The sequence below is a fragment of the Pseudochaenichthys georgianus genome, chromosome 3 (genome assembly GCF_902827115.2).
Source record: "Pseudochaenichthys georgianus chromosome 3, fPseGeo1.2, whole genome shotgun sequence".
NCBI lineage: Eukaryota > Metazoa > Chordata > Actinopteri > Perciformes > Channichthyidae > Pseudochaenichthys > Pseudochaenichthys georgianus.
This window is the reverse complement of record NC_047505.1, coordinates 22,622,602-22,650,579: the sequence shown is the minus strand read 5'-3', so window position 1 is coordinate 22,650,579 and position 27,978 is coordinate 22,622,602. Positions and strand designations below refer to the sequence as shown.

Sequence of the window (27,978 nt, the reverse complement as noted above, 5' to 3'; positions counted from 1 at the left end):
ATCTGTTCAGAAACTAGACAAAAGTTAAACTAGTCCAAACCACAGACTGCCTGTGTCATGGCGAATACAGTCGCTGGTTTATTTATGTCTGTAGGCCGTTGTTGTGAGTGTGGACGGTCGGAGCATATATAACGTTAGCTTAGCCAAGCTTCATTTAGAAAACAAGCATTTTAAAAGGGTTTTTCGCCTGCCGTCTGTCTGCAGACTTGTCAAAGCATTAATTCATGGTTTTTACTAACCGGTATCAGTATGTTGTTACTTCGGCATCATTTTGAAACGTGTATTACAATTAAATCACGGTCAAATATGTTCATCTTGTTGTAGTTGTAGCCCCCTTGCCAGCGATTCTCTCTCTAGTTTAGCATACTCAGCCCGACTCAGCCTGGTTGTTCCTGGCCCTAGAACCACGATTTAGTCGGGCCAGAAAAATGGTGAAAAAGTAGCCCCGGGCCAAAACTAGGCCAAGTGGAAACGCAACCAAAAACGGGCCCCGCACGGCTCGGCACGCTTAAAGCGAGCTACCCGCTGCAGTGGAAATGCGCCATAATAGAACTGCTCGGGTCTTGATAGATTGAGTGGGGAAGTTCATGAGATCTTTCTAGAGGGTTATCAAGAATAACTTTTATCCAATGACCTTTTCCCTCTCTGTCTGTGTCTGTGTATTCTCTTGTTCCGATTAACCCAGCCAAATCTTTTTTCTGGACTTTTGTATCTATATCTACGCCGGGATCCGGAGTTGAGGCTGATCCTCTTGCTGTAGTCCTGTGTCCTGGATCCTCTATCCTGAGTTCTGGATTAAGTCGTGGACTTCGGGTTGTGGCTGAACCTGTCTCTGCGGTCCTGCCTTGGGTCTCGTCATGCTGCTTCCCTGATGGCTTCCACGGGATTGTAGCTGAGATCCTCGTGGATTCATCTTCTTATTACAGAGACATGCATTTCCTAACATTCGGTCTATATGCTGTAAAATATATTATCTCTTCGATTTACACACGGCATCTATTGCACGTCTGTCCGTCCTGGGAGAGGGATCCCTCCTCTGTTGCTCTCCCTGAGGGTTCTCCCATTTTTTCCCCTTTAAACTGTGGGTTTTTCTCTGGAAGTTTTTCCTTGTACGATGTGAGGGTCTAAGGATAGAGGGTGTCTTTTTTCTCATACTGATATTCTGAACAATCTGTGCTGTTGTATTTGCTGTAAAGTGTCTCTACTGTAGGCTATTTTTATTATATGTACAGCACTTTGGCTCGACCAAAAATCGTTTATAAATGTGCTATAGAAATAAAACTTGATTTGATTTGATAGAATACCTTTTGAGAAATAACCATAAATAACTCTCACTTTGTCACATGGCCTGGCCATATGGTCTAAATCTGCACTACAAAGACTCGCCGTGCATGTGACAATGAGACGCTATGAAGAGTCAGACCCATTCAGCTCTGTTCTGTGGCTCCCGATGATACAGCCTATTTTTCACAGTCGGCTCAGCAGCTAAAGGCCTAAGAATATGCCTGACACACACACTTTGCTTGAAAAAAAATTCAGATTGCGCCTCTTGCCATAAACCACATTATGTAAGTGTTAAATGTGAGGTATCAAGGAGTTGGCACCATGCCAGGACGGTGTGTATGTGTGTGTGTGTGTGTGTGTGTGTGCGTGCGTGCGTGCGTGCGTGCGTGCGTGCGTGCGTGCGTGCGTGCGTGCGTGCGTGCGTGCGTGTGTGTGTGTGTGTGTGTGTGTGTGTGTGTTCAGTTGTGAGAGCAGGTGTTGCAAATATCTTGTTGGAATAGTTCCTCTGAGGATATAAAAAACATGCAATAAATGATTATATGCAGTGATAATGTGCTGAGGAATGCAGAAGAGCACTGATGAAAGGAGTAACGTGTATAGTTTATTTAACTTTATTTATTCAATATATTCTGTGCCTTTTGTGATCCTATCTGTAAACCAGGTGACACCGTGAAGGACACACTTTGTACCAAGTTAAAATGTTTAGCTTTCAAGGGAGTTTAGGCTGATACATTTAGTGAAATACAATGTGACACAATGTCCTCATGCTACAGCTACACCTAATGTAAGGGTGAGAATACTTTCTTAACTTTAAATAAGATGACTACCAAGAGACAACATAAGGACACCTTAATAACAAATCAAATCTATTATTCTTTTATTTAAGTAATATCAACCATATCCTTCATAGCAGGGTGTAAGCTCTGTAGCACTTTACTTTTAAAGTTATAAAACAAAAAAATCACTGCTGCATAAATTCAGACGCTATAAATGTTCCACAAAGTCATTTGTGGTAAATCTTCCCTTGCCATAGGTCTGCAGCAGGCTGACCTGATGTCATCCTGTAGCGGATAATTACAGCTTTTATTATTATGAATGAGAAGGTGTTTGTAATATTGTTGGATTTGAGGCCTTAGTGTTGTATAAATGTGTTCAAGCCAAACATGATGACTGGATTGTGCGCCATATAAAGCCATAGTTCCACAGTATTACGCATGAGTCTAGGGGACAACCAAGTGTTGAAAATAAATGTTGAGTGAGATGCCACTGAATATGCGCTATGAGCTGATACATATAGTGAGTGATGCATTCATTGTTTTTATCCAAAATGTCTCCATATTTTCAGGGGCATTATTGACTATCTCTTTCATGTAGTTGTTTTTACCATCACTGTCACACAAAGTGCAGGCTACATACCTTGGAAGACATCCACATCTCGGTGATCCTCTGAGCAAGAAGATAATCATAGTCCTCTTGAGAAAATAAAAATATTTTGTGCACAGAGTCCAGGGGACAGGAAAGGAAGTTGCTCGCAAACTCCCCTTCGCGGAGTTTCCACATTAGAGTTGGTTTTGCTATAGCTTTCCATCTACGTCCGTGTAAAGGGATATTGTCATTTTGAAGTGGTTTAAATGAAACTGGGGATACTGTTGTCACCAAGGCTCCAAGCCTGTCCTTACATAACCTGGCAGGGCATTTCTCCAGCCTTTTTCGAACTCTGATGTTTCCTGTGCTTAGCTCTCATTGCGGGTCAACAACACAAGGCTTTTTATGGAAAAGCATATTTGTGTAGATGTAATACAAATAATTCTAGCACTGGGTTATTTGATGTCTGGTAAATGCTATGTTTTAATTAGTTTTTGTTCTAAGAGTTGGAGCAGTAACAAAAGTATCTTATCTATCCCAGGCTTTTCCTTTCTTAGAGTCCAATTTGTATTGGCAGAGTATGAAAGAGGTTATTAATAACCTCAGTTTGCCTCTTAAAGGAAGTTACTCAAACATTCTTCATCTAAATGGTCAGAGGATGACTCAATTAATGTCATTTGCATGGCCTACAGTTTCTGTCTCTGAAATAAAAATCAACCTAACCCAGCGCAAATTCTACATAGTGCAAACAAATGTTAACATTATTGCATAACAGCAAAACGATCGTCCCTACCTTTATACTGACAGATGAAACTGATAAAGTGCGAATGCATAGCCTGTCTTGTATAGCCTTTTAATTTATGACAGATTTGGAAGCCCGAAGGTTAGACAAAATAATTATTTATATTAGGCAAATATTCATCATAATTGTTCCTACAGGTTAAGGAGAGGTTTAGGAGAAACCATCGTTGTGAGATGGAGATAATGAAACATTATAATCTTCCAATTGGTGAACTGTGAACGAGTGTTACGTGTGTATGTTTGTGTGCGTAAAACGTGTGTCATGGGGACCACCTGCTTATAGGCAAACAGTATCTTATAGGGCGTAATCTTCTTTAGGAAAAAATGGTAAAACTAAATTCTACTTGTAATCACACGTCAGTCTGTATGGATTTTGAGTTAGTACTGTTTCTCCTGCCTATGTCTGTGCCGTTTCCTTTACTTGGGCTCTTGTCCAGCCCGCAAAGAGACTCCGTGACCCCCTCCTCCATCTCCATATATTCCGCTTTGTCCCCCAGCGTGGAGCCAGAAGGCGAGCCTTTACACTTCCTTAAAAAGTCCGGGAAATACGGGCAGCCCGGGGGCAAGCTCTCCACCACCGGCGCCTGGTCCTCGTTATCCGTCTCCCTGTGGTAAAAGTAGTTGAAGTTGGACACTATGACCGGCACCGGGAGCGCGATGGTTAACACGCCAGCTATCGCACAGAGGGAGCCAACTATCTTCCCACCGACAGTGATGGGCTTCATGTCCCCGTAGCCCACCGTGGTCATGGTCACCACGGCCCACCAGAACGCGTCAGGGATGCTCGTGAACTGCGAGGAGGGCTCGTCCGCCTCTGCGAAGTACACCGCGCTGGAGAACAGGATGACACCGATGACCAGGAAGAAAATGAGGAGGGCCAGCTCCCTCATGCTAGCGCGCAGAGTGTGGCCCAGGATCTGCAGCCCCTTGGAGTGCCGGGACAGCTTGAAGATGCGGAACACCCGGACCAAACGGATTATTCTCAGGATGGCAAAGCTCATCGCCTGTTGCCCGTTTTCTTGGTGCTGCGCCAGGTCCGTGCCGAGAGTTATGAAATAAGGCAAAATGGATACAATGTCTATTGTGTTCATAATGTTTTTAAAGAAAACCGGTTTGCTCGGACACGCAAAGAAGCGCACTGTAATCTCAAAGGAAAACCAGATGATGCAAACCGTTTCCACGATGAAAAACGGGTCGTTGAAAGGAGTAAATCCATGATCAGGGTGAGTGGAGTTGAGTCGTGGCTGTAGATACTCTTTTTCATCCCTAAACTCCGGCAGCGTCTCCATGCAGAAAATGACAATAGAAATTACTATAACCAGCACGGACACCACCGCTATCCCCCTGGCAGGGCTCGAGCTCTCCGGATACTCAAACAGCAGCCAAATTTGGCGCTTGAACTCGTCCTCCGGCAGAGGTTTTTCCTCTTCTTTCACAAAACCCTCATCCTCCCGAAACTTGAGTATTGCCTCTTCCCCGAGCTCATAAAACTTCACCTCCTCGGAGAAAATGTCAAATGGGACGTTTGCGGGTCTTTTCAAACGCCCCCCTGACTGGTAATAGTAAAGAATGGCGTCAAAGCTCGGTCGGTTCCGGTCGAAGAAGTATTCGTTCCTTAGCGGGTCGAAGTACCTGATTCGCCTGTCAGGGTCTCCCAGGAGCGTGTCCGGGAACTGAGCGAGAGTCTTGAACTGAGTTTCAAACTTCAGCCCCGACACGTTGATGACCACTCTCTCGCAGCAGCCGCACTCGTTGTAAACATTTTCGTATCCGGACTGAGGACGTCTGTCAGTGAGCGAAACGGTCTCCTCATCATCCATGTTACACAGAAAGCTGGACCTCTTGCTAACCCGGTCCTCCTCTTCCTCCTCCTCCTCCTCCTCCTCCTCGGCTCCTTCGGCCTCTTCCTCCTCTATCATCATGTCCTCCTCGGATCCGAGCAGCGCCAGCTCCGAGTGGCGCAGGTCCCCGCCGAGAGTCGTCCGGTTGCGTCTCCAGCGTCCGACGCCGCGCTGCTTTTTCCGCTCTCTGAGAACCCTGTGCTGCTGCTCGGGGTCCTGCTGGTGCTGTGGCGGCTGCTCGGAGGAAGAGGAGGAGGAAGAGGAGGAGGAGGAGGGGCGCGAGGCGGTACCACCGCTGCTGATGTTGGCGTTCGTGAAGGAGGTGGCGCGAGACTGATGCTGGCGGTTGTTAAGGAGATGAGCGCTCGAGGAGGAGGTGGACTCCCCCACGCCGTCCCTAGCACCTCCACCAACACCACCTCCTTCCTCCGCACCGGACCCACTTTCAGTAGCCGCCGTTCCCGACTGGGCAGCCTGGCGCTCCCTCTCGCGCTCCTTCTCCCGTGCGCGAGCTTGGGCATATCCGTAAGGCAGGTGACTATTGCACCCGCCGTCCGCACCCACCATGGCAAACTCCATCTTGAGTCAACGAGCGGTTCGGTCCGTGAGCTAGAGTGACCGCCTCGGGACGATGTGGAAGGAGGCCAGAGGATAAAAGTTGCAGCTCGGCGCGCGCAGAGAGAGAAAATGAGACATCAACCGGTTCGACCAATCAGTTGTGAATATGAGAAAGTCAGAATAACAAACACACCTTACATAGGTCCATGTTGAGAGCAGTCCATGTGGCTACTTACGTGATAGGGGGCATTGATCAGCCTATCTTTCTTTTTAGGCACTGGCCCCCAATATGTTATGACATCATTACCATATCCAAAAAACGTGAGGGCCGGTGACAAAGCCTGTTACGCAGGCGCTCTGTTGCAAACTTGCAGCGCCGTTTATTTGTTCGGCATTATTAATCATCAAGTCAACAAGCTACCAAAGCAGTCTCTCCTCGGTTTATCCGGTGCCCATCAGGTGGTTAAATTATCCACGGCCGCGGCTTGCGCCCAAATGCGTCTCTTGATTATCCGTGGTCACTCCTGGTTGCCATTTTATGTGATACAAAAACAACTGAATTTGCTGGTATATTGTATAGCTCCAGTGAATCTGAAGGACTTTATTTCGCCGACGCTCCCTGGAGCTGCGAGGAAAAAGACAAGAGAGCATAGCAGTTGGTTTAACCAAAACAAATGATTAATTCACATATATGTCCGTTGTTTTGGCGACTCCATAGTCCACGATATAACGCATGTTTTGAAATAAAAGGGTGGTACACTTCATTGGCATAATATAATTATAGTGTTTTATTTTTTATGAATTAGCTGGGGTTTATTATCATTGAGTAGCATGGAGGTAAGCTTTCGGAAATGAATGCATTTAGGTTGAGAACCGACATAACGCATGACATTTTCCTGCTTATTAAAATAGCCTCCATTCATTCTTACATTTATACTTACATGTTAAAAGGGGCCAAACGAAATAGCCTAAGCGCCCCTTCAAACAAATCTGATGGAGGAGGAGGGGGAGGAAGGCTAGGTGAGGATGCAGTTCTTCGTTTCTGCCCAAATTCACGTCTTGATTTCGGGGGTAATTTCACAAATCCTTCGTTGTATCCAACCAGCGAATATATCATCCACTCTATACATCCATGCTCTGACGCACTCCGAGGAGGACACTTTGTGGCTGTGTCTCGACGTCTGCTCTCAATTCAACAGGATCTACCGCCACTTCCCCGTTTCTGCTGCATCGTTCCCAGTGTACCGGCAGCAATTATGATATGATTAAAAAAAACAAAAACAGAAGCAGGTGTGCAATCAGCGAGTTGGCATCAATGACAGCTCCACACGGTCACGGCGTAAAGATGTGATGGTGGGTAAAAGTTTACCTTCACACAGGCGAGGGGAAATGGCCCCATGGTGGAGTCTGAGCATCACACATCTGTCTGTCTGCCGCTGTAGCCCTACCTATACTCCTGTATCCCTCCCATTGTGTGTGTGTGTGTGTGTGTGTGTGTGTGTGTGTGTGTGTGTGTGTGTGTGTGTGTGTGTGTGTGTGTGTGTGTGTGTGTGTGTGTGTGTGTGTGTGTGTGTGTGTGTGTGTGTGTGTGTGTGTGTGTGTGTGTGTGTGTGTGTGTTTCCGTGTGTGTGCGCCCACGTGTGTGCATTTGTGTATAAGTGTGTGTGATGCTGGAGAGCTTCTGTGAGAAAGTCGTTAGTGTACCGCAGCGCATGCAGGCGGTCCTCGGTCCTCCCCCAGTGGACGCAGCCGGTCACTGCGCACCGTGCTGCAGTCTCACACCCGAGCCTCCATGCCCTTCATCTCCACTGCTGGGTGGCAACCGGTGTCCTTACCCCGAAATGTAATCCATTACTATCCATCCATTCCTAAAGTAACGTAGATACGTGTACCTTGCTGGCAGAACAGCGTAAAACGAAGTACATTTGCCAACAATTGAATATATTCTCCCAATTTAACAAAACAATTGTTGTAGTTATTTCTCCTGTATGTTAAATTCCTGTATGTTTTAGTATTGCTCATAAGGGCTTTTGGAACACTTTTTTCCCTATCTTTTCATCAATTGTACCCATTAAGAAAAAACCATAAATATATTTTTACCTTAATCTTCACACGTCTGGGTATCACAGTTTACATTCAGAATATGTAAATCATTGGAAGTATTTAATCCTGAAATGATTATTCCCCTAATGACACATTTTAGATGTTTAACTCCATTTTTTACAAACATTACAAAAATGTAAATGTATGTTAAATGTCCCTCATGAGTTAACAGGACAGCTAAACATCATTATTGTCCAGTGTTTCTGCAACCCCTTCATCGGAGCACTTCAAAGTAAATGGCTACGGATGTCATGTATTCATTCTTTATCTTTCCCTGCGTCTCAGTTTTTGTCAATAGAAATCAGATGGAAAACCACAGAGTTGTTGCAGGGAAACATTAATTAACCAACATTAATTAACTCTAAGGAAGTACTTCTTGTGTGATGTATCCCTCCTAAATCAACAGTCCCTGATTCAAGAGTCACCTACGAACAACACACCTTAAAAACGTGGAAGAAGAACTCTTAATGCAGAGTTAAGCACCGGACAATCACTAAATTGAAGTCAATCATGATTCCTAACCTGTAAGAGGTTTGTTTACATCATTAATCTTAAAGCTGCAGTGTGTAACTTGTGTCTCTCCCCTCTGACAGTGGCAGTCATTTCCATAGGACAAAGCAGCAGCTCTGAGGTGGGAGAAGTTACTTTCTGGATTGGATTATACCAGCATTGATCATGACAACAACAACATCTAATATCTAGGTGACTATCCACGGGTCAAACACATTGATTTACATTGTTTGTTCCAGGTTCGATTCTGGAATAATGTACCATATTTTGAAGATTAGTCTAAGATTTACAGACTAGTACATTTTAGCCGAACCTTGTGAGTGCTTGGTATGAAGAAGTATGAAGGCTTCAAAAATATTCTGAAGAAAAACAGATGTTTTTACTGTTGGCCCTTCCTTGAGGAATCAGAAATGAATGTAGTCTTTAAAAACGTTTTTTAAACTTTAAGAACCAGACATTGCAGCCCCTGGTGATGTATCCGTTGAGTCACAGTTATTGATTAGCCCCCTCTTGCCACCACAGATTTATTTGGATCGTTTTGCGCTATGGGACAGTAAAGTTCTTATTCATTGCCCCTTTGAAACTTCCCAGGTTTAATTTAATTGTTTGGATAATTAGTTTTTCTGCAGGTATACCACCACAAGCCTGGAGCTGGGATACACAGCAATCAGTTGCTATATTCAATCCAGTGTGTTTAACTCCAAAACTCTAATGAGGACAAGAACAGCCTGTTTTTTTATTTTTTTTTATTTAGCCTTTATTTATACAGGTGTAAAATCTCATTGAGACACAAGGTCTCATTTTCAAGAGAGACCTGTTCAGTGGTAACACTACCACACAAAGTTACAGACAGACAGGACACTAAACACAGAGGCAACACTCAAATACAACATCGTAAAAAAAGTAGTCTTTGAAATCCATATACAGTAGTCAGATATAGCGGGTGCAAACACCCACAGATGATTTCTCCAGCTTTTTTAAAATGAGTTTAAAATCCGTGATGGGTATCAAACTGGTGAGCTTAAGTTCCTGCTGAAGTGTGTTCCAGGTCGAGGGGGCAGAGTATGATTTGGCTTTTTCCCCAAGCACCGTGCGTACTGAGGGGACGGACAGAGTGATGTCATTTTGAGAGCGTAGTCTATAGCTGTACTGTTTGTGTGATAGTAAGTGGATATGTAGAGGGGCAGCAGTCCAAGCATAGCGGTATAGATGAGTTTTACCAGTGCAGTGATTCTGCGCATTGATAATGATGTCCAGTTGACTAAAGAGTACAGCGTGCAACGGTGTGTGAGGGGTTTACAGTTGGTTATGAACCTCAGAGCCCCATGCAGACAGCGTCCAGCAGATGAAGGGAGTGAGCTGAGGCGTGCGTTCATGTACACAACATCCCCGTAGTCCAAGAGCGGCAACAATGTGGCAGCTACAAGCCGTTTCCTCGCACTTGTGGAGAAGCAGGCCTTGTTTCTAAAAAAGAATCCCAGTTTTAATTTCAATTTCCTTAAGAGATTGTCATTATGTGGTTTGAAGCAGAGATTTTCATCTATGGTGACGCCTAAGTATCTGTAGGTGTGAACAGCTTCAATGGGGTTATGCTGTGCAGACATGATGCAGAGAAGAACAGTTTGTAACTTTTTCTTATTGGAAAACAACATGACTTTTGTTTTATCTGAAGTTAACACCAACCTAAGGTGGAACAGATGTGACTGAAAAGTGTCAAAAGCAGACTGCAGACGTTCAAATGCAAGGGCAACAGTGCTAGCACAACCGTACACAACAGTATCATCTGCATATAGATGTACAGAGGCATCAATACTTTGACCCACATCATGTATATAAATGTCTGTCTATAAACTGTTATTCCAGAGCAGAACCCTGATGCAATATCCCTCTAAGGAATCCTAATCATTCCCTCAGGTGTTTCTGAAATCTCTCGTTGTAATATTCCTTTAGGGATGTTTTTGGTTGCCTCTGCTTCTTTTTCTTAAGAGGACATTTAAAATCCAATGCGGAGGTTTTTGCTTGTGAAATAATCTGTGCCGCTGACAGTGCACATATCACTGTTTTTCTTTTGAAGAGCTCGTGTTCAATTTCTGTATTTTATACTTAGCTAAGACATAAGAAGAACTCTTTTAGTCTGCAGAACATGTAGGCAACTGCAACCACACACACACACACACACACACACACACACACACACACACACACACACACACACACACACACACACACACACACACACACACACACACACACACACACACACACACACACACACACACACACACACACACACACACACACACACACACACACACACACACACACACACACACACACACACACACAGATCCTGCACACTCCTTTTGCAGTTCATTGAGCATCCGCCTCAGTCAGCACCAGGGGGAGATGTGAGGTCAGTAATGATAAGAGGTGCTAGAGTGAGGATAGAGGGCACCTTATTACACACACACACACATGTAGGTGCACTTTGAACTGATGCCAGAGCTGCAACACAGCTGCATCAGCTGACACACCCTATAAACATACACAGTGAACAAACCAGCATACTCAATCAACTATTTAATTATTTATAATTAAAGTAAGTACTTTTACCCATGAAAATGATTATGAATAATGTAAAAATGTGTTCCCTTTGTGTTATAGCCGATGAGGTCAGAGAAGTTTGGGTTTTGTCACTAAAGTGTAAAAGTTATTATTTGAACAATAACTTCCTAAAAGGACCACTCACCCAAACATATTTTATTTTTCTCCTACCTTGAGTTTTATTTATCAGTCTAGATATTGTTGGTGTTAGATGTCACTGTTGGAGCCCCACGATGAATTTCATTCTGTTATGATTTAGCTCGGAAATGTAGTGAACATGAATATCATAAGATCACAATTAACTTTTGATCTGCAGTGTTCTTTTCTGCAAATATAAAAAGAAAAAACTATATAAAGAGTTGCCCCTTCTAAATAGTCTTTGCTGACCTCTAGTGGTTGGACGTCTCACCTTGCTGCAGTGATCTACAGGTGACATCACACTACAGGTACAGTATGGCTGCAGCTGCAACAAATAACAAAAACAATGTACAGGATCAAAGAGAAGGCAGTTTGTCTGTTAAATGGGAACTCCACGAATATGAAACAGCAAAGTTATACTAAAAACGTTTTGTATATCTCACTGTAACTGTCCACAATCCTCAAAAGACATCACTTGAGTCTGTGTTGCATTCAGAGGGTTGTAACATTTAGACCCTAATGCACTTAAATACTACTATTTTAATGAATTAATACAATTTAAGAATATCAGAATTTGTACAAGTATAAAATATGGCAGAAGTGTTTAATGACTTTTTAAAAAAGCGTCAGTGGGTTTGCATTGGGGAAAATCGTTGTATATATGTTTCAATCCTGTCTACGGCCTATTTTTAATACCACAGCAAGTATGTTCTGAATGATGTGATCGTAAGATATTGAACAAACAATAAAACACAGATATGCTAATATAATACATAAAACAACAGATCTGAAATGATATATGAAGAGACAACAGAGGAGAAATAATCAGTTGTCGATACACAAACACCTCTACCACCTACATCCAGGCACAAACATCCAGTTTGTCAACAAACAAAGGTCCTGTCCTTGGCAGCGATGTGGAGGCGTTTGTATAGACCTGATGTAAGGAGGGGGAAATGGGAGGGGGGGTGCAGGTTGTTGGGGCCTCAGTGGGTGTTTTTGCGTGCGACACAACCAGCCTTATGCAGCAAGATTCTGTGTAATGTATCTTATAATCTGTCTCAATTGGAGACATGTTGTTGATTGCTTTATTGTAGTGTAATGCCTCCTAACCACTGTACAAGGGCAGGTGTGCAAATACTCTGGCGTATGCACAGGAATTGGACAGATGCCAACAAAAAGTCAAAAAGGTGAAGAACCTCCGCAGTATTGAATTCCAGGTACTTCTTAATGAACTTAAACAAATTAAATGTGATTTTACAGAGCGTCAATACTGGCGTTAGAGGAAAAATAGCATCTAGTAAGAGCAGTATGTAAGCCAATAGAAGAGTTGTTTTAGTCTTAACTGAATCAAATTTATTTTGCCGACAAATGTAATAATCTAATAAACATAATTACTCTAAAATCTAAAATATTCAAACTTCTAATTGCGTGCCATTTTTTTGTCCCGCAGTTTTAAACTTGTGTTTCCCCACCTTGGAAAATCTGTCGACTGTAAAAAACGAGATGCTATTGTCTTATCATGGCAAGAGTGCTTTCTATCTCTTGTAAAAGATACTCTTGGAAAGAAGAGCCAAAATAAGAAAACATCAGGGGGTTCCATAAATCAACGAGTAGTAACCAAATAAGATCAAATTATGGATACGAGAAAAAGAGAAGACATTTATTCTTATGTGATATAAGAACACATTTCTTCTCTTTCTTCTCTTTTCCTGGATGAAGCCCATTGATTTTTTAAACTGCTGTCCCCTCCAGCATGATGGAAGGGGCTCTGCAGGCAGCAGGCTGTGACTGAGTGTGTGTTCTTTTTGCAGTGTTTACGGTGTGTTGATACACAGAGCTCAAAACCAAATGACCCATCACTCAAATATGAGATGTCCACAAGATGTACTGCTCTGAGCTGTTTTATGTGCAGCTCCATATAAAGCTTGTTTGAGCACCCCAAATGAGCTTTTTTATTTGTTATAATAGTGCTTAAAGTTATGATCCAAGAAACCATCCGGGGCACTGAAACCTTTACCTCATCCATCACGTCTAAATGGCCTCCCAGTGGACAATAATGTGACATCTCAGTGCAGGCCTTATGATCTCATAGCTTGCATTATATTCTCACTAGGACATCGATGTAATGCTTCTTTAGTATTGTTGTCTTTAAATTTGCTGCAACACAAAGTCACTATTTTTAGAACCAAAATCTTGATATGATCTTAAACGTCTTAAAACGTCTACCCTCTTCAAATTCCTGCGTCACTGTAAATAAGGTGTTATTCATGTAATTAGCATATCAATAGGTTCAGCTCCATACTTAATAAATCATTCCTCATTGCAGATGCGCTCATTTAAGAGGAGTTACCCGCTGTTATACAGACGAGTCAGAAAGTGACTAATGATGTGTCAAGATTAATGAACTTTGACTGGTGTTCATTAAAGGACAAAATATATGATAAGAATGATGTATTTCAGCTAAAGGAAGTAGCGCCTTAGAGGACAAGAGTGACAGTCTATAAAAGTCCTTGCAGCCTTGTTAGGACGGTATGGCAGTCGGCAGGATGCTGGGAGCCGGAGTCCCTGGGGGCTGCAAGGGCAGACGGAGCAGGATGAACTGTGGCGGCTGCCCAAGAGCTTATATTGCTCTGTCACTGCACTGTACAGCTCCTGCTGCAGAGATGACTCTATTCTGAGTGCAGCAGACTACCGGGTTTCTGTAAAACAAACAGTCGGAAATTATGGAATCTGAGTTGTGAGCATTTTTATTTGATCCTGAAGTTTTATTTGACGCACAAATGTTGAGCTTATGTTGTATGCGTTGCCAAATGATACACATAGTTTTTATGTCCGAATGCGTTTACATATAGTATATGTTAATATTATCCACCATTTTCTTTTATTTGTTTCAAAAATGGTCCTTGGAGTAAGTGAAAATAACTAGATAAACACTATTTATTTGTAAACTCGAGAACAAACTTAACACTCTGTGCATGCAACTGCTTTTTACACCTCCTTATACATATGAAGTAATGTAGGGATATGAGTTACATAACCTGATTCTTTCCCCAAAACAGTTTGCGTTTCTATATGTACAAAAGTGGTGGGGCCCAAAAAACGTAGATGTCTATATATAAGCTTCTGCAGTGAGGTTCATGGCTGGTGAGGCACTGGCACTGACTCTTCAGGTTTACAAATATTATATTTTGACCTAAATCAAAATATAATATTATTTTCAAAAGCTTTTTTTGTCTGACGCTTCAATTAATTTTAAACAGACAGTTCAACAAAAGGATACCCAAAACATGTAATTTTATCATTTAAATATTGAATTGTTCTCTCTTAGTAAGATCCCATTTTCAATACAATTGCAGTCTTACCTTGACATGAAGATGAAGTCCATTTGCCTATCCTTCTGGACAAAAATCTCTATTACTTTTTTGTAAAAGTCCTCCTTATCTTCTTGTAGTTTCAAAAGTCTATCATAAATCTAATCTAATCAATAGATTTATGATTCGAAAATTATAAAAGTAGGGTAGACATGTGGATATTATCCGGCTGAACAAAACATGCATTTATCTAACAGGTTTGTTTCCCACAGATCTTATTTTGAGCTATTTTCTAAAATCCTATGGAGAAATCTCATTGCTTTTAGGTCGAGGGAAGCCATGCGCAGTTTACTTCCGGGTTTTAGGACGCGTCACTAGAGGCTTCTCAATACTCAAATTTCCCCTCCTCGACTCCCCTCCTCGAGACTTAGACCCGCCCACAGGAGATGCGAGCGGAGGACCGAGGAGGGGAACCGAGGAGAGAGGAGGGGAAGCAGCAGGCGTTTAAAGAAATGAGAACTCCTCTCCTCTGAGCGGTCATATTAAAGCGACGTCCGTTCATTATTACAACAGCTGCATCAGCTGTCGAGTGTTTTGTCATATTTTATCATCTCTGTTAGATCAGCTGAACATTGTTCCCCCACATATTTACTTTGAATTCATTGAGAGTGCGGTATAATGAGACAATAACAGGCTACAGATGCGGACACACACACACACAAATATATTTATATAAATATATGCAATTTAAAGTATGAGAGCACTCTCATAATAACGTAACACAATCAGAGACTGGATATATCCCCCCCTCTCTCTCTCTGGTCGCTGAAATGGGGAATTGAAATTACGGGCCAAAAGTTGTATTTGCAAGTATTAAAAGTAAGGACATCAAACCAACTGAGACCCGTCTGTCCGCGGCATCTGCGCACTGTACAACACACACCTACACACTGTACAACACACACACATACACACTGTACAACACGCACCTACACACTGTACAACACACACCTACACACTGTACAACACGCACCTACACACTGTACAACACACACCTACACACTGTACAACACACACTTACATACTGTACCACACATACCTACAGCTGCTAAAGCATAATCAGGCTACAGCCGTTGTGTATTTTATTATGTGAAGCACTAAATGGTTTTAGAAAAATATGGACTCTTTGTAGATATCTACTAAACTAAAGCAAATAAAGAGAGTAGGTCTGTTCTACTGAGTGATATATATTTTACACACTGCTCTGCTTTCTGCACGGGCCTCACAGCTGTTCTCACTGTAAACATCGCGTTGCGATGAGAGCAGGTTCTCAAATAATATCCAGGGGATGCATGCAGAGCTGTCATTGGCTGAGATAAGTCCGGCCGTGCGTCACGCCTCCACCGTTCCCGGAAATGCATCCGTGGAGGAGCCGTGGAGGAACCATCAGTGTATCCTCGGTTATAGCTCCTCCAGAGAGCTTCCTCGATGCTCGATCCTCGGTCCTCGGTGTGCATTTAGAGAAATGAGACGTCCTTCAAAATGGCGCGCTGAAATTCATTTCCGGGTCACTACCGGAGGACCGAGGAGTCGAGGAGTCGAGGAGGGGAAATTTGAGTATTGAGAAGCCTCTACTGCAGCTCTCTCGTCTCCTCTTCACACACCACACTTTTCGCGGCACACGTACTTACAGCCAATCAGCTCTGAATTATGTGAGATGACGTATGGTCGGGATGGCAGCACTATGGTCATTCTTTTTTTGCCACACACATTACATAGGACAATATTCTGAGCATGCGCAGTGTAGTTTTTACAGTCACCATTGACTTAAACAGGGAGAGGGAGGGGCAGGATCGGGTGTTGTCCCACATGGCTCAAAACAGCTCAATAGGCAATAGAGTCTGGCTGCGGACACTCATTAGAAGAACACAGACTAAAACAGCAATGTACAGACGAATCAGATGATTAAACATGATCTTAAGATATATTTTATATATTTTTAATTTATTTTTTGCATTTTTTTGTAATCATTATTTGTAATACTTTCTGCTGACACTAGGTGGGGCTGTGCCCCACCTGCCCCTAATGACCAGTCGCCACTAAGAAAGTACTCATCTTAATGTGTGTTGCCTTTACTTGGGTTACTTACAAAAATAAAAAGGGTTAGATTGGGCATCAATATCAACATGTTATATTATACATACATACACTTTACAGTAATAACAGCCTTTGAGTAAAACAAAAATGGCAAACAAAATCATATTTACATTAGAATTATTTAGTTTTTTAAGATGTCATACAAAGTCATATTTTCTTGTTGATTCCTGAGCACAGATGTGGAGGTGGTGACAGCTTCCTGTGTTTTTGAGGAGCTTCTCGATCCTACCAACACAGAAGAAGAAGAAGAAGAAGAAGAAGAAGAAGAAGAAGAAGAAGAAGAAGAAGAAGAAGAAGAAGAAGAAGAAGAAGAAGAAGAAGAAGAAGAAGTAGTAACAATGTCCTCTGTGCTGGTGGAGCCGGGGAGCTCCTCGTCCTCTCGGCTGGTGGGTGGAGCGGGGGTTGTTGAGGTGGAGGACATGGAGCTCCTTTCTGTACTCACAGGGTCTGGGACTAACTATGGTGCTGAGAGCGCTCTGCTGTGGTGCAGAGTCTTCCTAAATCAGCGGTTGGTGGTCCACTCTCAGCTGCCAAAAACACAAAGAGGAGTAAACCTAGATATACAACCTCTGAACTGTTGCAAGCTGTTAAATGTAAACTCCAATGATGAAAACATATGATAAAACTCACGTAATAAATACAATCCTTGTGAGGGGATTACTTACTTAGCCTTTGGATAGAAAGGCGACCCACGCTCTTCATCAGAAGTCATCCTTTCTTTTGGTCTGGTCTGCAGTAAACTCATCTTCCTAGTTTGAACTATCTGAATGTTGAGTTTCAGTCTTCCACAGAGTTGCGTCTTGAATGGAGGTTGACACATCGCGTGTAATGCCGGAGACCTGTTACAATACCTGCAAGAGACTTGGAGACTTTCCCTAACGTTATTTGTCATTGCTTTAACACTGTACCGTATGTTGCTGCTACCCACAAGAAACAAAGTGAACTTAAATAGTGCTTGAGTATATGCGCTTGCATTTTTTTAACCACTAACTTAACTATTTACTTACCGGTCTTGTCTAGCCATCTATACTTTAAAAAGGAGAAATTCAGAGAGAACAACCATACCATGTTAACTTACCTCTGGTATCAGCATCCACCATCATCACATTTATCCAAAAGAAAAAACAATATTAAAAAGATAGGAATATATTAATACAAATCGCCAACCCAGCAAGACCTTTTTGAAGCTGCCTGGGGCTTCATCAGTCCTGTCGGACGCATTTCAAATCCTGCAGCAGCTGTCCGTCTCAGTCTCAGTCGCTGTCCTCAGGGGGTCTGTGGTCCTCCACATGGTATCTCTTGTCCCTGGGGCGCCTGAGGTGAAGGGTGTTGAGTCCCCTGCAGTCTTCTTCCCTGTCGTTGGAGCGGACTCTTTCGACCTTGGAGGGGCTGAGGGTGGACTTTCTTCAGGACGTCCCACTTGCTACGCAGAAGCTTCCGGAGGGGCAACACCAAAAGGGAAGTAGCAGTGATGTCCAGAGGGGAAGCTAGGAGAACATTTCCCGCTACACACCTGCCGAAAAACTTGCGGATGGGAGCTGCTGACCGAGAGGGGAGAGAAGTCCAATGTCGGCATCACCATCGTCTTCAAAGTCATTTTCAGACTCTGGTATTTTTTATAAAATACAGTAATATATGAATAAAATCCCCGGTGCAAGTTTGGACAAATCGCCAACTCAACAAGACATGTTTGAAATTGCCTGCAGCTTCAACAGTCCTGCCGGATGCAAAGGTTTTCAAATCCTGCAACAACGGTCTGTCACAGTCCGAGTGGCTGTCCTCAGAGGGCCTCTGGGTGGTATTTCTTGTCCATGGGGTGCCAGAGGCCCGAGGTGGAGTCCCTGCAGTCCTCTTCCCTGGTCCTATTGGTTGAGAAGACAAAGCCTGGTGTTGATGGAGCGGACTCTTGTGACCTTGGACGGGCTGAAGGTGGAGCTTCTCCATGACGTTCCACCTGCGACGCAGAAGCCTCCAGAGGCGTAACACCAAAAGAGAAGGAGCAGGTATGTCCAGGGGGAAAGCTAGGAGAACAATTCAGACACAATGCCTGCTAAAAATGTGCAGATGGGGTCAGCTGGTATGAGCATCGACCATCATCGGATATTATCAAAACAAACAAACAATATTCAAAAGATAACCTATATATTAATAAAAGGTCCCGGTGCAAGATTTGACATATCGCAAACCCAGCAAGACATGTTGGAAGCTGCCTGCGGCTTCATCAGTCCTGCCAGACGCAAAGGTTTTCAAATCTTGCAGCAGGTGTTCGTCTCAGTCTGAGTCGCTGTCCTCAGAGGGCGTCTGGTCCTCCGGACGGTATCTCTTTTCCATGGGACGGCAGAGGCCTGAGGTGGAGGGTGTCGAGTCACTGAAGTCCTCTATCCTGGTCCTCTTGGTTAAGAGGCTGAGGCCTGAGGTGGGGGTTGGCAAGTCCCTGTAGTCCTCTTCCCTGCAGTCCTCTTCCCAGGTCCTCTTGGTGGGGAGGCCAAGGCCTGAGGTCGATGGAGCGGACCCCTCCGACCTTGGAGGGGCTGAGGGTGGCGCTTCTTCAGGACGTTCCACTTGCGGCGCAGAAGCCTCAGGAGGAGCAACACCAAAAGGGAAGGTGCAGGGAGGTCCAGGGGGGAAGCTTGGGGTGAAGTTCCAAAGCAATACCCGCCGAAAACCAACCGGCGGGAACACCTGGACGAGAGGCAAGAGACGTCCGATGTCGGCATCACCATCATCTTCATTGATCTCTTCTTCCTCTTGATCTTCTTCCTGCTCCTCCTCTTCATCTTCTTCCTCGGAGGACATGGACTCGTATCCAGAATCTTCGGACACCCAGCCTTCCTCTTCCTCCTCCTCCTCCTCCTCCTCCTCCTCCTCCTCCTCCTCCTCCTCCTCCTCCTCCTCCTCCTCCTCCTCCTCCTCCTCCTCCTCCTCCTCTTCTTCCTCCCTCTCTTCCATCTCCTCATCCTCTTCCATCTCCTCATCCTCCTCTTCCTCTTCCTCCTCCTCCTCCTCCTCCTCCTCCTCCTCCTCCTCCTCCTCCTCCTGCTCCTGCTCCTGCTCCTCCTCTTCTTCCTCCCTCTCTTCCATCTCCTCATCCTCTTCCATCTCCTCATCCTCCTCTTCCTCTTCCTCCTCCTCCTCCTCCTCCTCCTCCTCCTCCTCTTCCTCCTCCTCCTCCTCCTCCTCCTCCTCCTCCTCCTCCTCCTCCTCCTCCTCCTCCTCCTCCTCCTCCTCCTCCTCCTCCTCCTCCTCCTCCTCCTCCTCTTCCATCAGTCCATGGCCACCACCTATAACACCAACAGCAACCTCACCTTCATCCTCGACAGCGTTCCTGACCTCACCTACCTCTTCCTCATCAGGAGCGTTGAAGACAGGGGGATAACCTTCAACGCCTTCAGGACTCTCCATGACCAAGTTCTCAGAACCTGAGGAGAAAAATGTATTCTTCAATTTAAAAAAAAGTAGGATAACCATATCTTAACCATGACTTTAATTCACCAAGCTGACAGGAGAACATATTAAAAGCCTGCTAAATGTGATTTGAATAACATTGTGAATTATACATTATCATTTTCCTGATAAACAGCAACAACTATTAAAATACGTATTATCAGTATTTTTTTTGCAATATTATTTGTGTTATAAGTTATAACATCTCCAAACAGTGTACGATTGATAATACAACTGCACATAAACAACGCTCTATAATTGTAAATAAAGTAAATTGCATTTTTCCACATCTGCAAAGCCTTCTTTAGACCAAGAGAAATATGTGCAACAAGATACATAAATGCTGACTGTGGAGAATGCAACACCGGGATCCCAAAAAAACCAAACGTGTATGTGTGGACAAACTCTAATTGGTTACAATAAACAGCAAAATGAATGTATGTATGCATTTATATCAAAGTACCACAGCAGTTTGCAGACATTTCTAGAGTTTATTAGTCATTATGTTCCTAGTTTATAAGTAGGCGTGTGTCGTCTTGGACGCACACACATCTGTGTTCCCTCAAAAACTAAATGAGAAAAGCGCATTTTAATAATTAATGTTAAAAGGAAAGTTTATTTAATGATAAATTAGGAGTAGCAATTTCTACAATAAATTTAAAAAAAAAACAATCAAACAAACAAAAGCTCAGGGAGGCAACCACACAGAAAAACATGCCCTGCAGGGAATTGTGCGTCGTTGCCATGGTGCATAACTTGGCCATCTTTTTTGCATTTTATGAAATTAGGCTCAATCGCCATTTGTTTGTTTTCGTTTTTTGGTCATTTTTCGACGATATTTCGCAATTAAATCAAAAATAACAGTGTTTTTCAAATCAATACACCCTTTGTAAATACATTCCACACCTCAACCGCAAAAGAATGTCAGTCTTATCCACAAATATGAATTTCACAGAGTGAGTCTCTGCTTTCTCCAAATTTGATTTTGACCAAAAGTAATGCACTGAACTTTAAACTAAAACAATCTCACTAATGTCCACACAGAAACAGCTTTGTGTGATTTTAAGGGGATAACTAAACAATTAAAAGGCTAAGATTTTTAAAAGTGTATTTTTCTTTTTTTACCTGGAGTGTAGTTTCCCAACGCGGCCGATGGCCAGCGGCAGGTGCTTCTTCTCCTCTGGGAGACCGGGGGGTTTTGTTGAGCCTCTCAGGGTTTCCACAGCAGATCAGGGATGCAGTAGTTTTGTTTTTCAGAAGTTCTGTTTTCCAGCGGGTTGAATCTCAAAGACTTTTCTCTCCACAGGTGAGTTTTGCAGAAGATGTGCTCTTGGCCAAGTGCAAAGTGAGCTCAGAATGGTCAACAGCTCTAACTGCAGGCCCAACGTTCCGTTTCCATGACATTGATGCACATACGTGACAGAGGCCTTTTACCAAATCTCATATTTTTGGTTTAAGTAAAGGCTACTAGGATACAAATGGTTGTGCAGCAGTTTCTTGTATAGTACAGCATTTCTGCTGCTTTCCATATTTGGGCAAACAAAAACATCTCTAATTTCTCATCTACAATCTCCGTTTTTAATTCTGAATATTTCCCCTTACCCAACCCGTTTCTGCAATTAAACACACCTGGAGTTCAAATTGAACAGATGTCAATGGAAAATAGTTTGTAGTAGATATGATCAGATATTTTAGACATTTTAACGTCTCTTATACCTTCTACTAGGATTTATTTGTTCAGTTATGCTCGTGCAGCTGGTTCTCCTTTTTTATTTTTCTCTCTTTAGGAGAAATAGCTCCCCCTTTTAGTTTCTGCCGCTTCCCTTAAACATGACAAATATAAAGCTTTAACAAAGAAAGAAAGCTTACATGAAGTAGTCCTTTGATCGTAAGGTGCACGTATTTGTATACATTTGATATCCCTGATTAATTAATAAGCATATCTTTGGCGTGTTTAATTTCAATAACCTGAAAACAACATGGCTAAAGTATATTCACATTTAAGAATTGTATTTTTCAGATTAGAGAACAGGGTAGAACAAAGCTCATTTAGCTATAAACAAAGTCTGTTTCATTCTTTGTCTTTGGAGCTATAAAATGAATACCTGCTGACATCACAAGTGTGACAATGTATACCTTCATGCTAATTGGTCATTCTAGCAAAGCGCATTACTACAATTATAAAAATGGGTCCCAAACAGACTTATTTGGATCACTAATGTGTACTTTATTAACTTCCATAACTATAATACCAGTCCAGTGACAAATACCATCATGTGTCACTGCACAGAACACATCTTCCCACGAAGAAAAACAAACAGAAAAACAACTTGGAAATAAAAGACTTACAGAAATACACAATTGTATTTAATGTTTTATATAATGTGCATAGCAAGAGACAGGTGATAAGAGGCCAACAAATCAAATTAGCCGACATGATTTTACATTTTTGAGTAGCACAATGCAGGTGGTTGGAAGGAAATATAAACAGAAACAAAACATAAATAACCATGGGATGCAGGACTAGATTATACGTGTTCTTTTAATGCCATCGACCTGCTCGGTAGTGCAGATGGAAATGTGCCTCGATGGCTACATCTGGCACATTTACACGATGGACTCAAGTGCTCCTGCTGATTAATTATCCTTTCCTAAATAAACAAATACAAATGCAAATCTATGTTGACTAAATAGCAGTATGGTGAAAATCAGAGAAAGGCTTGAGAGCAGACAGGTTGGAAAATGGATGCTTTATTTGAGCTGCACTAGTTTAACCTTGTTTTAAAGTGATGTGTTTGCCTCACAATGTATGTGGAAGCAGTTTCTTTCTGAATTATTTTCCAGATTTGAGGTGGTTAAAATATGAATATTGAGTGATGTAAATATGAAAGAGTCCAACACAATACAATACAACTTGAGCTGCACACCTCACAATGTGTTTGATGTGTAGTGTTGTCCATGGTGCTGATCATGAAACTCACAATCTGTTTTAATGACTTTGTTTTCAGGTCACTTCACTTAGTTTCAACTGAACTGAATTGTAAGTGTCATTATTAAGATATATGTATGTACACATTGTTTAATAAGTCGTACTTTAACATGTAAACCTACATAATATTGAACTATGCAATGTCATTGTGATGCTCAGCACAGTGTAGCTTATTGTGGACGTGAAGTGATGAAAGAACATTAGTTAGAAATGAGTTGCACTTAGTTGTTCAAGTGTTTTATTGACGAGGATGCAGGAATATAAAGTACATTTGACTGATTACTTTGTGTGCCTGTTATTATCTTCATGATTTGAATACTTTCACAATCACTGCATCCACATGAAAACTACATTTCACATCATAATATAATTATGTTACGGACAGACAGTGCCAACAAAGTTCCCTGCGGTTTCTTTCACTTGTGCATCCCATATAATTAAGTTTACAAAATGGTCTGTGAAGGATGAATTCACGACAGCAACTAAGATTGGGGAATAATCACTGTGATGATGTCTTTTTTTTTAAAACACAAAAAGCAATACAGAAATGATTTGGAGGAAAGCTGTAATTGTGTAAAACATAGGCGGTTTCAGAGAAAAACACTGACTGGTCAATGCTTCTCTGTCAATACAGAACATATATATTTATATATATGTAGATAGTTATACAATCTGACATATATGTATGTAGAAAGATATAACATGACATTCAAACACTGGAAAATGGCAGACACAAAGCGTGGAAGACGGAGTGTGACAAATGAATGATGCTCATGTCAGTGTTTTCCATCTCACTGTGGGGGCAGATTTATTTTTACATTTGTGTGGTCCATCCAATCCTCCATTCGTGTAATCTTAACAAGATTATCTGTAGATAGCGACTCGCTCCTTCTCATATGTTGGAAACAAAGCATCCTTGAACCCTGGGCCCTCCCCCAAACTGTTGAGGGAAAATGTAGCTTTTCAGACTAAACAGGTGGGGAAGTAGCACCGAGGCCAAGGATGAATAGATTAACGGGCTTTATGAGCAGCGCTATTTAAGAGGGAGACAGCACAGCCGCAGGTTCACAGCTGCTGCAGATGTTGAGAGAGTAACAGAAGAAACGACAGACACAGCGGAGGTTCAACGCAACAACGGAGATCTACAGGTACACCTTTTAGACGTGGTGAAGATTCATGTGGATTTAATGCAGTCGTAATGTTTTAATTATATACTTGTGTCCTGCAAAGTCTGAAGAAATGTGTGAGGGTTCGACTTTTTACAGGGAAAAAAAGCTTAGATTATCACAAACAAAATGACATTGATCTCCATAACAAATACCTGAATCATCTGTGTAGAAAGATAGATGTAACTTAGGTGAAACAAATTCAAATCTGTTTATGTTGATCGTACCAATTCTTGAAATTAATGTATCGCAGTTCTCTAATCAAATCTAATCTTCTCTCTATATATATATACATATTTCTTTTTACATGTTTTTTCCACAGCAGGAACATATACTTCTACTTGACCAACTTAAATAGTGATGTCAAAAGCAAAGCTGCTCGGATATATCAAGATATTTTTGCATCCAGAGATCATTTCGTTTTGTTTTAGGAGACACAAAAGATAAATATGTCCACAACTGACCCACAACATTTTGTATCACAACAACTCTGGACAAAGTCAAACTGTGCCTCAATGTAATCCTCATCTACTTGATCTTGTCACGTGGCAGGCGTCTGTGCTGCACCAGGAAGATGATGCAGCTGGTTGTCATGGCAGCAGTGCTGGCTCTGGCGGGGGCGGGGCAGCCCTGCAGGTCCAGGTGTTACCCGACCACGGTCCCCATCACCATGAGGGGCTGTGGCATAAAGAAGGAGATCAACACCACCATTTGTGTCGGACAGTGTCCCAATGAGGTAGAGAACGATTATCCCTCTGAGGTGATTCAAACTGCAGGTGCATTCATTTAGCTGATATGCATGATTCTGATAGGCTCTGCCCGGTGTACGGAGCTGCCACTGTATACTTATAGAGTTTTAGAAACGTCTGATAAGCAGAGGTGGAATGTAGTGCATTTACTCTAGCATAGTTCTTACTGTAAGTATTTTTATGACATAATTGTCCTTTACCTGTTTTTCTTTTGCTACTTTATACTTTAACTTCATAACATTTCAGAGGAAAAATAAGTACTTTTTACTGCACTACCGTTTTTATGCACTTATAGTTACTTTTACTTATAAAAACAGAAGCTTAAATGATATGACACACTTCTTTACTACTTAACGGCTATCAACGTATCAACATTTACAAACTTAAACATTGAAATTATATGATGTGCCCTGTATTTTCTAAGATTTAAAAAACAGAATAAGAAAATATTCTTTAATATTAACTAGAAGAGTACTTTTACTTTTGATGTCTAATGTGCAGAAATACAATATTTTCGGTTTCGGTGCTAATACTTTTGTATTTTTTACTTGTTTTTTGTACAGGTCTTTGAGTTGTAATTGAGTATTTTAACACCATCATATTTATAAAGGATCTGAGTACTTTTTCCCGCTCTGCTGATAAGAACGGATTTTTGCCTCAGTTCAGCCTAATACAACTTTATTTGACACTACAAATAAAACATAATAAATACAATTATGCTGGATCTCATAATAAAAACAGACAGTTCAACAAAGGTTAGAAGGGTACCTTTTGAATCAGTCATCGTGAACTTCTAATCGTGTTCTGTTCCTCACAGGATTCGATCTTGCCTGAGCGTTATACAGTGCGTGTATACAAGAGGAAACAGGAGACCTGTAACGGGGACTGGTCCTACGAGGTGACGCACATTGACGGGTGTGCAGAGCCTGTCACCTACCCCGTGGCCAGTAAGTGCTACTGTAAGGGGTGCGTTGAAGATTACACCTCCTGCAAGCGTTATCATGGAGACTTAAACAGCTGCTTGTCCTTTTATTAAAGAAACCTACCGCCTATCCAACTTTGACTTGTAATCTTTGTGTCACATGACATGTTGCTTAAATAAACAGGTTTGTATTTTTTCCACAAGTAACATTTTAAATTGTTCTTTTAAGCTGTCTAAATCTTGTCTTGTTGTAACATATGCAGCGCATTGTCGACACTCATGAAATATCACACGTCAGTGCAGGAGTAACCGACTGAGACATTACATTTCCCGCCAACACTTTCCTCTCTGTCCTGACCAAAGTGACTGACCCCTGACATTCAATAATCTTGCGATCAAGGTAATGTTATCACACTGAGAAAACAGCAGGCCTCATCTCTTTTCTGACACGTGGAAATTATAGAAAAAGTTGTGCAGTATATCCAAAAGCTCCACTCTTCTCTCTTCATAAAACTATTTCAAATGTTTTGCTTCTGCACTTGAGCTATTATTGCAATAGGCCCTTTTGTGTGATGATGCTGTCACTTTGATGTTAAACTCTGCTCTCATGTTAAAGGTTTTGTGAAATATGCTATGTAGCCGAATGTGTCCGTTAATCAACCGGACCAGTTAGCAGACTGTATCGCTGGTTTTCTCTTGAAAAGAGATTAGTGTAAGCACTCAAACCGAATAGGAACAAACCCTTTACACGGTACAGCTGAAGCGCAGCTGTAAAGTCAGTGCATGCTTTTGTTCTGCTGAAATGTTTGAATGATTAGCATATTTGCAGAGAAATTGACTAAATGATATATCAGCTGTTACCCTGAAGTCCTCTGCGGTTTGCAGGCTTGTTTTTTAGCCAAAAGCAGGTCAAGCTTCTGAGTCAGAAGAATGTTAGCATGACATTTTATTAATCCGGAGATATGGATAAACCTGAAGCCCCTGAGGACAGACAACTCACTCATTCAAATGAGAAGAGCTTCAGTACCTACAGTCTTGTGACTTGGCAACAGTTGTATCCTAACCATACATATTCTTTAGTGTGGACAGCATTTAAGTCAGACTCATCCATTATAATGTGTTGTCAATATTAGTCTTATTGAGATAATAAACATGTTGTGATTTATTTTTAGAATGAAATGTTTGCTGTAAAACCAAATAGAGATAATATTGAATTAAATATAGAACATTTAAAGACGAAGGAATCACAAAATAGACACATGATAGACAAAGAGTGGTAATAATCAAAGCAGCTTGATGCCAGATAGTCTGACTTGTATCCCTGATATCCCTAAGGCTCCAGAAGCAGTAGGTCCTACATTTTTTATAATTCATCATATATTAGACATCTTGATTCTTTCAAACTATCGATAACAAGAAGAGAGGAACTTAACACTGTCACATTTGTTTAAAGTCTGATTTGGATGGATGTCAGCTGTGCACACTGGAGAACACATATTAAAGGGTATCAGTATGTGAGCCAGCCGGTAGTGCAGGGGTCAAAGCCAAAGAGCCCTAACAAGTGACACAATCCATGAAATGATTAACGATAGAACGTGGAACAGAATGATCAATGACAGAAACAAGAGGCGGGTGTGAGTACATTCAAGTGTAGTTTAAGACAGCAGCATACGGAGGCAAGTGGAAGTTCAGTAAGAGAATATATGACAGAGGGAGCTGAAGTATTTATTCAACACTTCTTTGTTGTTTAGAGTACATGGAGCGATGACTTGAGCTCATGTAGAAGAGAACGAGCCAGCAGGTAGAGATGGACTGTGCTGCACATTTCTTACTTTAAAACAAGCACCCTGGGATAGAGGGAGTGTGGGATAGATGACTTAAAGGGTTGGGAGAAAGCAATATAGTTATAGCAAGTAAAGGCATTGGAAAACACCAACCGCTATCACACTTACAGAGTGTGTGATTGAATGAACTGTCTGCTGTATCAAGATTTTTTGCTTTTGCCTGATTATGTGTTTTGTTTTTTAAAAAGG

The 27,978-nt window shown here is 42.0% G+C and overlaps 2 protein-coding genes and 1 long non-coding RNA gene across 3 annotated transcripts in view; 1 reads left to right on the top strand and 2 right to left on the bottom strand.

The window, feature by feature from the left end:
• Positions 1-5,870, bottom strand: part of kcna4 (potassium voltage-gated channel, shaker-related subfamily, member 4) — a 50,406-nt gene extending 44,536 nt beyond the window's left edge. The window contains exon 1 of the mRNA XM_034106685.1: positions 2,701-5,870. Within this exon, the coding sequence (XP_033962576.1) occupies positions 3,801-5,870 (2,070 nt within the window). The 3' untranslated portion in view covers positions 2,701-3,800. The remainder of the gene's footprint in view (positions 1-2,700) is intronic.
• A 10,631-nt stretch (positions 5,871-16,501) lies between these two features.
• On the bottom strand, positions 16,502-18,411 carry LOC139433147 (uncharacterized). The gene is made up of 2 exons (XR_011642726.1): positions 17,341-18,411; positions 16,502-17,202 (listed from the first exon to the last, which is right to left on the bottom strand). It is a non-coding gene; the product is annotated as an uncharacterized lncRNA (long non-coding RNA).
• Positions 18,412-24,242: 5,831 nt separating this feature from the next.
• Positions 24,243-26,059, top strand: LOC117442256 (gonadotropin subunit beta-1-like). Its single transcript, XM_071202655.1, has 3 exons — positions 24,243-24,256; positions 24,827-25,010; positions 25,841-26,059. Exons 2-3 carry the CDS (start codon positions 24,849-24,851, stop codon positions 26,057-26,059), a joined length of 381 nt encoding a protein of 126 aa, XP_071058756.1. The 5' UTR covers positions 24,243-24,256; positions 24,827-24,848.
• Positions 26,060-27,978: the final 1,919 nt, after the last annotated feature.